We start from the raw sequence: 16,182 nt of genomic DNA, 5'->3' as shown, positions 1-16,182 counted from the left end.
GCTCAAGAGGCCAGATTTGGCAGAGCGCAGAGATCCCGATTTTGGGGCTGTAGGAGGTTACAGAGATGTGGAGGGGCGAGGCCATGGAGGGATTTGAAAATTTTAGCCAAAGTAGGTCAGCGAGCATATGGTGAATGGGACTTGGTGCGAGTTAGGACACGGGCAGTCAAGTTTGATAAGTTCAAGTTTATGGAGGGTGGAAGATGGAAGGCGGGCCAGGAGAGCAATGGAATAGTTGAGTCTGGAGGTAACAAAGGCATGGATGAGGGTTTCAGCAGCGGATGAACTGAAGCAGGGGCGGAGACGGGCGATGTTACGGAGGTGGAAGTAGCATAGAAATAACAACACAGAAGCTGGCCATTTGGCTCAACCAGTCTGTGAGGCTATTACTTTCCACACAAGCAAATAGTCCCACTCATTCTTCCCCACCTTGTTCCCAAATCCCTTTTCCTCATCCATCTTTCCAATCTAACCCTGACAGCTTGGCTTCCAAGGCCTGCCCAGTGCCCTAAACCAGACCATACTGCCAGTCTGACTCAGAGAATCATCAGAATCCCTTCTCGAATCATCGTGGCCAAAACCAGTGAACATTCAAACATCAATCATCACCACAAGATCACAGACAGACACAAGACCAGACGCCACACCCCTCAATCAGTCCAGTCCACAACAGGCAGGAGAACTACTCGACTTCAGGCATGACTTCAAGAGGATAATGAGGAAGATGCTGCAATTCAGGATATGGAGCTAAATGCTCACAAATGTAAGGGATTTCCCCACAGGGAGAGAAATTTAAACCGGAGGAAGTCACACCAGGACTCACTCTTAGCAGTTGTCCAAAGTGTAAAGCTGACAGACACCTGAGGGCAGGTTCCCCGTCTCCCCTCTTGCCTGGGGATTGCTGTCAGGTGGAGTGGAGAAAAGATAAGTGAACGGGTCATAAAGGAGAGGCTTTGGTAAAAGAAGCCTCTTCTCTTCTACATCTGATCAGATATAAACATTAGGAAAGTGACAGTGACAGCAGTGAATTTTTTTGCTCATTGGGGTAAGGGAATACTTCCCATTTTAAACAGTCAGTGTCATCCATCAGTTAGCACTTGCAGGTCCAGTCTATACAGGTACGTATGATCCAGAGTAAAGCTCCCTCTACACTGCCCCATCAAACACTCCCAGGGCAGGTACGGCACGGGTTAGATACAGAGTGAAGCTCCCTCTACACTGTCCCATCAAACACTCCCAGGGCAGGTACAGGGGGTTAGATACAGAGTAAAGCTCCCTCTACACTGTCCCATCAAACACTCCCAGGGCAGGTACAGGGGGTTAGATACAGAGTAAAGCTCCCTCTACACTGTCCCATCAAACACTCCCAGGGCAGGTACAGGGGGTTAGATACAGAGTAAAGCTCCCTCTACACTGTCCCATCAAACACTCCCAGGGCAGGTACGGCACGGGTTAGATACAGAGTGAAGCTCCCTCTACACTGTCCCATCAAACACTCCCAGGGCAGGTACAGCAGTTTATTTTTAAATGAGGTTGGACACGTATTTGGGAGAGTGATTAGTTTTGGGGACTGGTTGATGGACTGCAGAGCCATTTTCAGTCCTCTGTCCACATTCATTTAGCAGCCATTTCATGGACTACTATCAGTGCTGAAGTTTTAGCTGCAATGTCAGTGGAGCCACGCAGTGTTAATTTGTTAACTGCCTTATCTACTGGAGAGGTACTGAGCAAGCCCTGCCGATGGAAGGATCAGGTTGTGAGCCGACTACATACCACAGGGGCTTCATCGTCCTCGTCAGACTCTGCCGCCTCCAATGCTGCCTCCTTCTCCTTCGCAAGGCTCTTCCAGGTCACATCATCATCCACAATCCGCATTCTACACCATAACGAAACAGAGAGATTTTCAACTAGTAGTGACCAACGGTCGATATCAGCCCTGAACTAGTAGACACCGAGTGAGAGCCATGCTTAAATAACAAAATAAAAAGGAAAAGCTGCCAATGCCACTACACAGAAGCTACATTGCTGGTCACAGGAATGTGGGAAGGGAGGACCTTGAGACAATCACTATCACTAGGGGGGGTAGTGCTGGACAGGCTAATGGGACTCAAGGTAGACAAGTCCCCTGGTCCTGATGAAATGCATCCCAGGGTATTAAAAGAGATGGCGGAAGTTATTGCAAATGCATTCGTTATAATCTACCAAAATTCTCTGGACTCTGGGGAGGTACCAGCGGATTGGAAAGCAGCTAATGTAACGCCTCTGTTTAAAAAAGGGGGCAGACAAAAGGCAGGTAACTATAGGCCGGTTAGTTTAACATCTGTTGTGGGGAAAATGCTTGAAGCTATCATTAAGGAAGAAATAGCGGGACATCTAGATAGGAACAGTGCAATCAAGCAGACGCAGCTTGGATTCATGAAGGGGAAATCATGTTTAACTAATTTACTGGAATTCTTTGAGGATATAACGAGCATGGTGGATAGAGGTGTACCGATGGATGTGGTGTATTTAGATTTCCAAAAGGCATTCAATAAGGTGCCACACAAAAGGTTACTGCAGAAGATAGAGGTACGCGGAGTCAGAGGAAATGTATTAGCATGGATAGAGAATTGGCTGGCGAACAGAAAGCAGAGAGTCGGGATAAATGGGTCCTTTTCGGGTTGGAAATCGGTGGTTAGTGGTGTGCCACAGGGATCGGTGCTGGGACCACAACTGTTTACAATATACACAGATGACCTGGAAGAGGGGACAGAGTGTAGTGTAACAAAATTTTCCGATGACACAAAGATTAGTGGTAAAGCGGGTTGTGTAGAGGACACAGAGAGGCTACAAAGAGATTTAGATAGGTTAAGCGAATGGGCTAAGGTTTGGCAGATGGAATACAATGTTGGAAAATGTGAGTTCATCCACCTTGGAAAAAAACACAGTAAAAGGGAATATTATTTGAAATTACAACATGCTGCGGTGCAGAGGGACCTGGGGGTCCTTGTGCATGAAACTCTTTTTGGGGAAAACAAAAACATTAAATCATGGCCCCCCGATCTGGGGGACGCACCAAACATTTACAACGCCCATTTTTTTTGGTGTATTTTTTTTTTAAAGTTTTTTTTTGGGCACTAAAATCATATTATTTTTCTCTAAGTGCCCCCTATAAAAGGGGAGGGGGACACTAAAAAACACCGGCAATTAAAAACAAATTAAACTTTAAAACATAAAATCAAATTAAAATTTGGTTGCCGGGCGTGATGATGCACTCCAGTCCCTCCGGTGCCCACCTCTCGCGGAAGGCGTGCGAGTGTACCGGTGGACACCGCGTGCTCCATCTCCAAGGACACCCTGGCGCGGATGTATGCGCGAAAGAGAGGCAGGCAGTCAGGTTGAACGACCCCCTCGACCGCCCGCTGCCTGGACCGGCTGATGGCACCCTTGGCCGTGCCCAGGAGCAGTCCTACGAGGAGGCCCTCGGACCTACCCGCTCCCCTCCGCACAGGGTGCCCGAAGATCAGGAGTGTGCGACTGAAGTGCAACCAGAATTTCAGGACCAGCCCCTTTAAATAATAAAACAGGGGCTGCAACCTCGTGCATTCCATAAAAACATGGAACACGGACTCTTCCAGACCGCAGAAATTGCAGGCGGCCTGGGAGCCCGTGAACCGGCTTAAAAATTTATTGCACGGCACTGCTCCGTGCACCACCCTCCAGGCCAAGTCCCCGATAAATAGTGGGAGGACCCCCGCGTAGAGTGCCCTCCATCGGGGAACCCCGCCTCCTCCGGACGGCAAGATGGTACGCCATGGCGTGTCCGGACGGCAGGCGAAGATGGCAAAGTTGAGAGTTTGCAGGAGCAGCCCGTACAGGAAACCCCTCCGCGCGGAACTGAAAGGCACGGAGGGGATTTCCTCGAGGCGGTTCAAGTTGTGAGGCGCCGGCTCCCGAGGGAGGTTCCGGGGTTTGGCGCCGATGAGGAATTCCGTCTCCTTGTGCATGAAACTCTTTTTGGAGTTTATCTGCAAAACATAAAACATTTATCCATGCCACCCGACCTGGGTGACACACCAGACATTTACAAGGCCCTTTTTTTTCCCCTTTTTTTGGGTTTTTTTTTCTTCTTTTTTTTGGTTTTTTTTTTGGGCACTAAAATCACAATTTTTCCCCAGTGCCCCCTATAAAAGGAGAGGGGGACACTAAAAACACCGGCAATTAAAACAAATTAAACTTAAAAACGTAAAATCAAATTAAAATTTGGTTGCCGGGCGTGATGATGCACTCCAGTCCCTCCGGTGCCCACCTCTCGCGGAAGGCCGCGAGCGTACCGGTGGACACCGCGTGCTCCATCTCCAAGGACACCCTGGACCGGATGTAAGAGCGGAAGAGAGGCAGGCAGTCAGGTTGAACGACCCCCTCGACCGCCCGCTGCCTGGACCGGCTGATGGCCCCCTTGGCCGTGCCCAGGAGCAGTCCTACGAGGAGGCCTTCGGACCTACCCGCTCCCCTCCGCACAGGGTGCCCAAAGATCAGGAGAGTGGGACTGAAGTGCAGCCAGAATTTCAGGAGCAGCCCCTTCAAATAATGGAACAGGGGCTGCAACCTTGTGCATTCCATAAAAACATGGAACACGGACTCCTCCAGACCGCAGAAATTGCAGGCGGCCTGGGAGTCCGTGAACCGGCTTAAAAATTTGTTGCACGGCACTGCTCCGTGCACCACCCTCCAGGCCAAGTCCCCGATGAATAGTGGGAGGACCCCTGCGTAGAGTGCCCTCCATCGGGGACCCCCGCCTCCTCCGGACGGCAAGATGGTACGCCACGGCGTGTCCGGACGGCCGGCGAGGATGGCAAAGTTGAGAGTGTGCAGGAGCAGCCCGTACAGGAAACCCCTCCGCGCGGAACTGAAAGGCACGGAGGGGATTTCCCCGAGGCGGCTCAAGTTGTGAGGCGCCGGCCCCCGAGGGAGGTTCCGGGGTTTGGCGCCGATGAGGAATTCCGTCCGGACGGGGGTCAGTTCGGACGGGATCTCCCCACGTGCTTGAGCCTCCTCGATGCACCTAACGGAGTCAGGGCCCAGAGCTGTTTTTAGCGACTCGATGGCATCGGCCGCGTGGCGGACGTTGGCAGAATTTAGGCGCTGCGCCAGCATGTCTGGCGCCATCCAGCCCGCTCCTCCGCCATCGAGCAGGTCCCTGACCCTGGTCACCTCACCAACCACAGCCCTCTCTTCCGACCGCCACATAAAACCTCGGTCGTGGAGGTACGGATTCCCGAGCAGCGGCTCCTGCAGGACGGCCGCCACTCCAGCCGGCGGAGAGCTGCGCTTGGTGGAGACTTTGTTCCAGACCCTGATGAGTTCCCTGTAAAAGACAGGCAGCTCCCGGAGGGCGGTCCTGGCACCCCCCAAGTTCACAAACAGGAGCTGCGTGTCCTAATTGAGGTTGCGCTGCTGGCGGAAGAAATACCTCGCCAGAGCACACCACCTAGGAGGGGGCTCGACGTAAAGGTATCTCTGCAGGGTCTGAAGACGAAAAGTCGCGAGCTGGGCGCTGACGCACACCAACGACGGACCGCCCTCCTCAAGCGGGAGACTCAAGACCGCGGCAGAGACCCAGTGCTTCCTGTTGTTCCAGAAGAAGTCCACCAGCTTCTTCTGTATCTTGGCGACAAACGCAGGGGGAGGGGTCAAAGTGACCAGCCGGTACCACAACATTGCGGCCACCAGCTGGTTTATGACTAGCGCTCGACCCCTGTAGGACAGCACTCGGAGCAGTCCTGTCCAGCGCCCTAGGCGAGCGGCGACCTTGGCCTCCAGCTCCTGCCAGTTCGCCGGCCAGGCTCCCTCGTCGGGGCTAAGGTAGACTCCCAGATAGAGGAGATGGGTCGTGCTCCAGGCAAAAGGCCTGAGCTCCTCCGGCAGGGAGTCCACCCGCCACTGACCCACCAGGAGTCCGGAACATTTCTCCCAGTTGATCCTGGCGGAGGACGCGGCCGAGTAAATCTCCTGGCACTCACGCATCCTCCGCAGGTCAGCGGGATCCTCTACCGCGAGGAGCACGTCATCGGCGTAAGCCGAGAGGACGACCTCCACGCCCGGCCCTTGCAGAGCCAGTCCCGTCAACCTCGTCCGCAAGAGGCGCAGGAAAGGCTCCACGCAAACGGCGTATAACTGGCCGGACATGGGGCATCCCTGGCGCACCCCTCTCCTAAAGCGAAGGGGCGCCGTCAAGGACCCGTTAACCTTAATCAGACACTCCGCGGCGGCGTACAAAAGTCGGATCCGGGCGACGAAATGCGTCCCGAACCCGAAAGCGCGCAGAGATCCGAGCAGATAGTCGTGATCCACCCTGTCGAACGCCTTCTCTTGGTCGAGGGATAGGAAGGCGACCGACAGACCAGCCTCCTGGGAACAATGGATGAGGTCCCGGACCAGATGAATGTTATCGTGGATTGTCCGGCCCGGGACCGTGTAGGACTGGTCGGGGTGGATCATGTGGTCCAGCACGGCACCAAGGCGAGCAGACATCGCCCTGGCGAAAATTTTGTAGTCCGTGCTGAGGAGGGAGACCGGGCGCCAGTTCTTAAGGAGGCGGAGATCGCCCTTCTTAGGCAGCAGAACGATGACTGCCCTGCGCCAAGAGAGGGGCATCTCCCCGGTCGCCAGACTTTCCCCCAGGACCCGCGCGTAGTCGCTCCCCAGGACGTCCCAGAACGCCCTGTGGAACTCCACGGTCAGCCCGTCCAGCTTCGGGGATTTTCCCCTCGAGAGCCGGTCGAGGGCACCCTTGTGCATGAAACTCTTTTAGAGTCTACCTGCAAAACATAAAACATGTATCCGTGCCACCCGACCTGGATGACACACCAGACATTTACAAGGCCCTTTTTTTCTTTTTTGTTTTTTTGGGGGGTTTTTTTGGGCACTAAAATCAAATTTTTTCCTTTTTCCAGTGACCCAAAAAGTTAGTTTGCAGGTGCAGCAGGTAATCAGGAAGGCGAATGGAATGTTGACCTTCATTGCGAGAGGGATGGAGTACAAAAGCAGGGAGGTCCTGCTGCAACTGTACAGGGTATTGGTGAGGCCGCACCTGGAGTACTGCGTGCAGTTTTGTTCACCTTACTTAAGGAAGGATATACTAGCTTTGGAGGGGGTACAGAGACGATTCACTCGGCTGATTCCAGAGATGAGGGGGTTACCTTATGATGATAGATTGAGTAGACTGGGTCTTTACTCGTTGGAGTTCAGAAGGATGAGGGGTGATCTTATAGAAACATTTAAAATAATGAAAGGGATAGACAAGATAGAGGCAGAGAGGTTGTTTCCACTGGTCGGGGAGACTAGAACTAGGGGGCACAGGCTCAAAATACGGGGGAGCCAATTTAAAACCAAGTTGAGAAGGAATTTCTTCTCCCAGAGGGTTGTGAATCTGTGGAATTCTCTGCCCAAGGAAGCAGTTGAGGCTAGCTCATTGAATGTATTCAAATCACAGATAGATAGATTTTTAATCAATAAGGGAATTAAGGGTTACGGGGAGCGGGCGGGTAAGTGGAGCTGAGTCCACGGCCAGATCAGCCATGATCTTGTTGAATGGCGGAGCAGGCTCGAGGGGCTAGATGGCCTACTCCTGTTCCTAATTCTTATGTTCTTATGTTTACATAGGGCATAAAAGCAAGGAAGTTATGCTAAATCTTTATAAATCACTGGTTGGTTCGGCCTTGGGTGGAGTATTGTGCTCCAATCTGGGCACCGCACTTTAAGGAGGATGTCAAGGCCTTGGAGCGGGTGCAGAGGGGTTTTACTGCAATGATGCCGGGGGTGAGGGCTCTCAGTTATGTGGCTACACTGGAGACGCTGGCATTGCTCTCCTCGGAGCAGACATTTGACAGAGGTGCTGCAAATAATGCAGTGCCCTGCCAGAGTAAATGGAGAGAACGCTTTCCAGCGGCTGATGGGGCGGTAACCAGAGGGCACGGATTGGCAACAGAACCAGGGGGAGAAGCGGAGGGTGTGTGGTGGCCGGGGGGCCGGGGCCGGGGGGCGGGGGCCGGGGGGCCGGGGGCCGGGGGCTGGGGGCTGGGGGCCGGGCCGGCGCCGCTCTCCCCGGGACCTGAGGCCGTGCAATCAGAGCGGGGGCCCGGGGCCTCGGCCTTTCCCGGCACGGCCGCCCGGCCTGAGCTCTCCCCCAGGCCGCCCCGGGCGCTGGCTTCTCACCCTCCGCCTTTGATCTTCACTTTCCGCTTGCTCCTGCCGGCCGCCGGCTCGGGCCCGCTGAGGTAGCGCCTCAGGTATTCCTCCCTGCTGAGGGCCGCCATCGCAATCCCGGCCCGCACCGCGCCAGTCACCAGGGCAACCCGGCCGCGCACGCACCCGACGCCATCTTGGTGAAGGCGGTACAGCGGTCACATTTGTGAAGGAGGTACCGCCGCCATATTTGTGAAGGAGAGGCTGTTCCAGTTCCTGGATGGTCCAAGAATAGTTTAATCACCTGGACACTGCTACGAGCAACTAAGGAGAAAAATCATTTAAAAAACGGTATTTTATTCATTTTCTTTGAACTATTTAGTTTATTAGTTGTATAAATATTGGAGATAGGGGATTGAAGATTATGTGCTGCACCCCCAGGAATATGTCTAACCAAAGTGGGTAACCCGGGGAAGGGGGACAATCAGACCTTTTATGTGGCACCTTATCGAATGTCTTCTGGAAATCCAAACACTCCACATCCACTGGTTCCCCCTTATCCATCCTGCTCGTTACATCCTCAAAGAACTCCAGCAAATTTGTCAAACATGATTTCCCTTTCATAAAACCATGTTGACTGCTTGATTGAATTATGCTTTTCCAAGCGTCCTGCTACTGCTTCCTTAATAATGGACTCCAGCATTTTCCCAACCACAGATGTTAGGCTAACTGGTCTATAGTTTCCTGCTTTCTGTCTGCCTCCTTTTTTAAATAGGAGCATAACATTTGCGGTAATGTAGGTGGAATGGTAGAGTGCTTGGTCGGGGATATAAGGCTGGAGAGATGGCAGTGGTTAGATAGGGCATGGGTACGAAGCGACTTCTAGAAGACAAGGATTTTGAGTTCAGCAAACTCTTGTTTCCACCTCGAGGACATCCTCCATCGAGCAGTGTGGAAGCAAGTCTTCCTCGATTCCGAGGAACTGCCTATGATGACTGCCAGTGTGCCAAATGAGACAGACTAAGGATAGATTAACAGTCCAAAACTGGGAATCCATGCTGTTGTGGAACACCTGCAGCAGCAAAATTATATACAAGCACAACTTGTAACTTTATTGTTGGCATATGCCTCACTCCTCAATCAGCACCAAGCCAGGAGGCCAACGGTGGATCAATGTAGAATGTAGAAAGCAGCATACCTCAGAATGAGCTACAAAGCTAGTGAAGAGCTACTTCTAAACATCAAACTCAGCAGGCTATTGCCAAAGATAAACAGGCTTCAGATCATGTGTCACAAAGTTATAGCCTGCTGTGCCTTTGACATCTTCTCCAGTCAAAGGCTGAACTTTGACACTGCTGAGAGGCCCTGTCTGCATTCGAGCAGTCTGGGCCAGAGAAGGGAGTGGGAGGTTGTGTCTATTTGCTGCTTCACAGGGATGCCGGGGAATAGTATAAATATTGCTTCACCTCGCCCTCTCCCACAGTCAGAGTGCCTCCCATGAGTTCCACGGCTTCTTCAATTTGGGTTTCAGGGCTTTACAGTTGTCCCCTCTGGCAGGCATTACATAAGAAATAGCAGCAGGAGGCCATTCTTCCCCTCGAGTCTGCTTCACCATTTAATAAGATCATGGCGGATCTGAAATTCTAACACCAACCGCACAATGCAGGACTCGAACCTACGACCCTAAGTGTCTCCTGCTCTACTGCCTGAACTATCCAGGCCTGTGCATCATTTCCTCCTGCAAGAAGATTGAACATGACAGGAAGCCAGCAGTTAAGGACCTGTAGCAAATGGCACAAGAAAACTGAAGACATGTGTGGGGTATCAGCTTGTTAAGGTGGAGAATGGAGTTTTAGGATTGTATATAAAAATAATTCCCGTTAAGGAAATCCCAAGTACCAGCCTCCCTTAACTAGAGTGCATTGTGAAGTTAGTTGTACACGTGATGCTTAAGGAGGGCAAGGTGCGTGCTGGTGTCCAGTCCAGGGTGGTCAAAGGAGAAAAGGGAGAATGTCTCCTTGACTGCTCTGTGAGGTGGCTGAACTTCTTGCAGCAGTGGTCAGCAGGTCAGCGAGAGAAGATTTGGCACTCTCTGCCAGTCACACTTCGCTCCAGCGGGCACAAGTATTACTGCCAGGAGTAATTTTGAATTTGAGCTATTGTAAACGGGCGATACCACATGTTATACCTCTCCCACCAGCCTCTATAGGCGGACATGAAAGGTCCCATGGCATTTATTCAAAGAGAAGGGGACAATGTCCCTCAACTAACAGCAAATCAATCAATTGGTCATTTATCTCAATTGCTGTCTGTGGGAGCTTGCTGTGCACAAATTAGCTGCTGCTTCTGTTTACCTAATACTTCAAAAATAATTTGCTAGCACGGTCTTTCGTTCCTAATCTAGAAATGACAAGGGATCAGAGAAAGTGAGCAGAGCTGGTATTCAAAAAGGAATTCAGGAAAAATGCTTGGAGACAGTAATTTCTGATAAAATCTCAGGAGATCTGACAGTTTCTTTTTACAAAAATATTTAAAATGTGCAGTATCCAAGGCTTTTATTATATACTGCCAATTGTCAACCTTAACACTTGATTAAGCTTTTGATTGATTTTTTTTGGAATGCGAGAGGGGACTTCAAATAACCACAAACTCTCTTATCTTTCTTGAAATAGTTTAAGAATTGTCGATTATTCAAAAGAGAGCTGGACGAGTTTGCGAGTAACACCTTTCTATATAGAGGGACATTGAGAGATGTGACCCTTGCAGTCAGTCACCACCTGAAGCTTGCTTGATCACCTACAGGCATTGGAGAGTTTCCGAAACTGGTCTAACCTTTTGCCTCTACCTGGAGATTACGTGACTGTGTGGGGTGGAGAGGAAAGGGGCATTATACCAGGGTGGCTCAGGCTCGATGGACCTGCTGAGTTCTCCTGGTCCTATGTTTATACTTTTGCAGATGAAAAGATCAAACAGTGACACCCTTTGCACTCCAAGCCCAAGTATGGGAGTTTCGGCAATGACCAAGTCCATTCAGTGTATCAGTGCAGCCTTCGGTCGCCTGAGGAAGAGTATTTGAAGACCAGGACCTCAAACCCATCACCAAGCTCATGGTCTACAGAGCAGTAGTGATACCAGCCCTGCTATATGCTTCAGAGACATGAACTATGTACAGTAGGCATCTCAAAGCACTGGAGAGGTACCACCACAAGATCCTGCAAATTAATTGGCAGGAAAGGCACACGAATGTTAGTGTTCTCTCTCAGGCCAACATCTCCAGCATCGAAGCACTGACCACACTCGATCAGCTCCAATAGGTGGCCACATCGTCCGCATGCCCGATACTAGACTCCCAAAACAAGCGCTCTACTCAGAGCTCCGACACGGCAAGCGAGTCCCAGGTGGGCAGAGGAAACGTTTCAAGGACACCTTCAAATCCTCCCTGATAAAATGCAACATCCCCACCGACACCTGGGAGTCCTGGCCCAAGACCGCTCAAAGTGACGGAGAAGCATCCGGGAAGGCACTGAACACCTCGAGTCTCTTCACCGGGAGCACACGGAAGCCAAGCACAAACAGTGGAGGGAGAGCACGACAACCGCTGGTTCTGGAGATGAGGGGGTTGACTTATGAGGAAAGGTTGAGTAGGTTGGGCCTCTACTCAATAGAATTCAGAAGAATGAGTTGTGATCTTATCGAAATGTATAAGATGATGAGGAGGCTTGACAAGATAGATGCAGAGAGGATGTTTCCACTGATGGGGGAGACTAGAATTAAGGGTCATAATCTTAGAATAAGGGGCAGCTCATTAAAAACTGAGGTGAGGAGAAATTTCTTCTCTGAGGGTTGTATATCTGTGGAATTCGCTGCCTCAGAGAGCTGTGAAAGCCGGGTCATTGAATAAATTTAAGAGAGAGAGATAGACAGATTCTTAACCAATAAAGGGTTATAGGGAACAGGTGGGGAAGTGGACCCAAGTCCATGATCAGATCAGCCATGATCGTATTAAATGGCGGAGCAGGCTCGAGGGGCCGAATGGCCGACTCCTGCTCCTATTTCTTATGTAATCCAAGCACCCCACCCACCCGTCCCTCCAACCACCACCTGCCCCACCTGTGACAGAGACTGTAGGTCCCACATTGGACTCATCAGTCACCTGAAAATTCATTAGTGTGGAAGCAAGTCATCCCCGACTCCAAGGGACTGCCCAAGACGACGACAGGGGTTTCAAAGGCTGAGCGGTAAATCGAGGTAACCCCGTTCAGCCTCTGGCAAAGTCCACTGGGTTCCTTAAAGGTGGGTTTAATTTATCCTTCCTCGAAATGCAACCATCTAAAGCTGAACATGTGCACAACCGTAAAAGGGAAGCAGACAGCGAATAATTTAAGTACAAGCCTGCAACTCCAGCATGAAGCGAGGCAACTGTAGAACCCCGGCCCCAACCTCAGAGAGGCTTACGATGGAATTGCAAAGCACCAAAGACTGGGTATATGTGGCCCTTCCCTTCCTTCTACATAGGCTTGAAATCCACTCCGAGGTGGAAAGTCGATATTCTGCAAGTCCACACCACCCATTCCCTTCGTGGTGATTTTGAGACCGCCAATATGTTTTGTTTGGTTGGGCCTTTACTCAGTTCAATGAATGTACACGTCTGGATAGGGTTCAGGGAGAGAGCATGTGCATTTTACCAGCTGGTGGATAAAGACAACGGCAAGCTCCAAGGGATAGCCAGGTGATATTTATTAAATAATTGTGGCTGAAGATTACAGTCGTACTGTATCAAACCAAGGATAATGCTGGAAATACTCAGCAGGCCAGGGAAAAACAGCATTAACGATTCAGGTCGATAACCTTGCATCAGAACTCTGCAGATATTGCCTGACCTGCCGACTATTACCAGCATTTTCTCATTGTTATTTCAGATTTCCAGCAGTTGCAGTATTTTACTTTTGTTGCAATGAAATGTGGAGCTCCACTCCCTCATCAACACATCAAGCAGCAGGAAATATCGACTTGTGCTGAGGACAATAAACACACCTTGTTATTTTGTTCAGTCCGATCATTGTCTGCATGGGCAATTAGCAAGTAACTTGGATAACACCAATCTTTGCCACAGCTTTGGGGTCATTAGCAAACCCTTCCCAGGACTTTTTAAAAAGGCAAGGCCAGCATTTGAATGCTTCAGGACGTTTGGATCGTGAACCAGGACCAGAGGTCCTGGGCATCCAAAGCCGATTACTGCTTGGACTGGATTCGACCAAAATGCAGCAGCCTGGGAAATGACACCGAGCTGAGCCCTTTGACCAGGCTGCAGGGGCCTCACTCCTGCACTTGCCACCATAACAATGAATCAATCCTGCTCCAATGCAAATAGGAGCAGCTTTCCGTATTGTAGAGTCACAGCAGACCAGTCAATGCAAATCAAATCTGCGATCCACTCTGGCCCACCAACCGTGCAACCACTCGAAAGGACTGTGTGGAACGGCTGCAACACCCACTGGGCAATACTGTGTTCCGATCCACCATTTGTCACTTGGATCACTGTGGCTTCACACCAAACTGTACAACTCGCACAATCTGGACAGTGCTTGCGATATATAACCACTATAATAAAAGTAGATCATGGCGAGCAGGGCGTGGTGCATTAGTTGTCCTGGTGGGACCAATCTGGGGTGATAATGTTCCCGTTATAATCAGACCTAGGAAATCACACAAGTATTGCAAATATGAAGGAAGCTCAAACTCTAGTTTAAATTCATATTTTTTTGACTTTTTTTTTTAAAAAGTCTGGACCAACAAGTAACAGGTGGTAAACAGGTGTACTGCACTAGGGCAATGGCTAATAGACGCTTGCCTGCAATTTCCCTTCATGGGTTTGGCAAGGAAGACCCCAGTGAAATCAACATGGACTTTCACTCCTAGGTGGGGGGCAGGGGAGGGGGGCAGGGTGGCCACAGGAGGAAAAAGAAGAGGGTAAATCCCCTTCATTCCCCAAACAGGAACTATTCCTTTTACTCTGCACCAAATGGCTTTCCAATATTGTGGACCTTTGGTCTGCAGAGAGTACCTGGACTGAAGGCCCTCAGCCCACCCCAGGTTCCAGTATAAACACTTAAATGTTTTGCTCGTAATGTGAACACGCTTCCTTTGATGAATAACGCCCGATCACATCAGCTTTCCCCTCCTGACTCCACCCTGCCCTCACGTTCAATCCCCCCACGCTATTTATCCACTTCCTGATAATTTTCAGTGTTCATGTCGTTCAAACCAAGTTCCTCATTCTGTTCAAACGTGCGCTCATATTTCTCAATCTTCATTTCTGGATCAGGATCCGGGGCATATAAATTCTACAGCAGAAGAGAAACAAGCAAATAGGTTAGGATTGGAACTTATAATATCGGAAAACCCTCTCCCAGTCCCCAGGGTTTTCTACCCTACACCAAATCTCTTCTGCCTTTAGAACAGCTTTCAGATCAAAACAACATCAAGTCGTCACTGTAAAGGATCTATGGAAATTACACGGGGGCAGTGTGGTTACTGAGTGTAGCACGGGGGCAGTGAGGTTACTGAGTGTAGCACGGGGGCAGTGTGGTTACTGAGTGTAGCACGGGGGCAGTGTGGTTACTGAGTGTAGCACAGGGGGCAGTGTGGTTACTGAGTGTAGCACGGGGGGGGCAGTGTGGTTACTGAGTGTAGCACGGGGGGGCAGTGTGGTTACTGAGTGTAGCACGGGGGCAGTGAGGTTACTGAGTGTAGCACGGGGGCAGTGTGGTTACTGAGTGTAGCACGGGGGCAGTGAGGTTACTGAGTGTAGCACGGGGGCAGTGAGGTTACTGAGTGTAGCACGGGGGCAGTGAGGTTACTGAGTGTAGCACGGGGGCAGTGAGGTTACTGAGTGTAGCACGGGAGCAGTGAGGTTACTGAGTGTAGCACGGGGGCAGTGTGGTTACTGAGTGTAGCACGGGGGGCAGTGAGGTTACTGAGTGTAGCACGGGGGGCAGTGAGGTTACTGAGTGTAGCACGGGGGCAGTGAGGTTACTGAGTGTAGCACGGGCGCAGTGTGGTTACTGAGTGTAGCACGGGGGGCAGTGAGGTTACTGAGTGTAGCACGGGGGGCAGTGAGGTTACTGAGTGTAGCACGGGGGCAGTGAGGTTACTGAGTGTAGCACGGGGGGGCAGTGAGGTTACTGAGTGTAGCACGGGGAGCAGTGTGGTTACTGAGTGTAGCACGGGGGCAGTGAGGTTACTGAGTGTAGCACGGGGGCAGTGAGGTTACTGAGTGTAGCACGGGGGGGCAGTGAGGTTACTGAGTGTAGCACGGGGGCAGTGAGGTTACTGAGTGTAGCACGGGGGGGCAGTGAGGTTACTGAGTGTAGCACGGGGGGGCAGTGTGGTTACTAAGTGTAGAATGGGGGGCAGTGTGGTTACTGAGTGTAGCACGGGGGCAGTGAGGTTACTGAGTGTAGCACGGGGGGGGGCAGTGAGGTTACTGAGTGTAGCACGGGGGGGCAGTGTGGTTACTGAGTGTAGCACGGGGGGGGGCAGTGAGGTTACTGAGTGTAGCACGGGGGCAGTGAGGTTACTGAGTGTAGCACGGGGGGGCAGTGAGGTTACTGAGTGTAGCACGGGGGGGCAGTGTGGTTACTAAGTGTAGAATGGGGGGCAGTGTGGTTACTGAGTGTAGCACGGGGGCAGTGAGGTTACTGAGTGTAGCACGGGGAGGCAGTGTGGTTACTGAGTGTAGCACGGGGGCAGTGAGGTTACTGAGTGTAGCACGGGGGCAGTGAGGTTACTGAGTGTAGCACGGGGGCAGTGTGGTTACTGAGTGTAGCACGGGGGGGGCAGTGAGGTTACTGAGTGTAGCACGGGGGGCAGTGTGGTTACTGAGTGTAGCACGGGGGACAATGTGGTTACTGAGTGTAGCACGGGGGGGCAGTGAGGTTACTGAGTGTAGCACGGGGGGCAGTGTGGTTACTGAGTGTAGCACGGGGGGGCAGTGTGGTTACTGAGTGTAGCACG

General features: G+C 51.4%; 2 protein-coding genes across 2 annotated transcripts in view; both read right to left on the bottom strand.

Moving 5' to 3' along the window:
- bud13 (BUD13 homolog) overlaps positions 1–8,305 on the bottom strand; it is a 40,703-nt gene extending 32,398 nt beyond the window's left edge. Inside the window, exons 1-2 of the mRNA XM_070894603.1 lie at positions 8,197–8,305; positions 1,774–1,876 (exon numbers count right to left, since the gene is read on the bottom strand). Of these exons, the coding sequence (XP_070750704.1) occupies positions 1,774–1,876; positions 8,197–8,297 (204 nt within the window). The 5' untranslated portion in view covers positions 8,298–8,305. The remainder of the gene's footprint in view (positions 1–1,773; positions 1,877–8,196) is intronic.
- Positions 8,306–12,885: 4,580 nt separating this feature from the next.
- Positions 12,886–16,182, bottom strand: part of zpr1 (ZPR1 zinc finger) — a 34,077-nt gene continuing 30,780 nt past the window's right edge. Inside the window, exon 14 of the mRNA XM_070894602.1 lies at positions 12,886–14,510. Within this exon, the coding sequence (XP_070750703.1) occupies positions 14,385–14,510 (126 nt within the window). The 3' untranslated portion in view covers positions 12,886–14,384. The remainder of the gene's footprint in view (positions 14,511–16,182) is intronic.

The sequence above is a fragment of the Pristiophorus japonicus genome, chromosome 11, assembly GCF_044704955.1.
Source record: "Pristiophorus japonicus isolate sPriJap1 chromosome 11, sPriJap1.hap1, whole genome shotgun sequence".
In the NCBI taxonomy this organism is placed as follows: domain Eukaryota; kingdom Metazoa; phylum Chordata; class Chondrichthyes; family Pristiophoridae; genus Pristiophorus; species Pristiophorus japonicus.
Note: the sequence above shows the minus strand (reverse complement) of the source record. Positions and strands in the feature narration are given on the sequence as shown.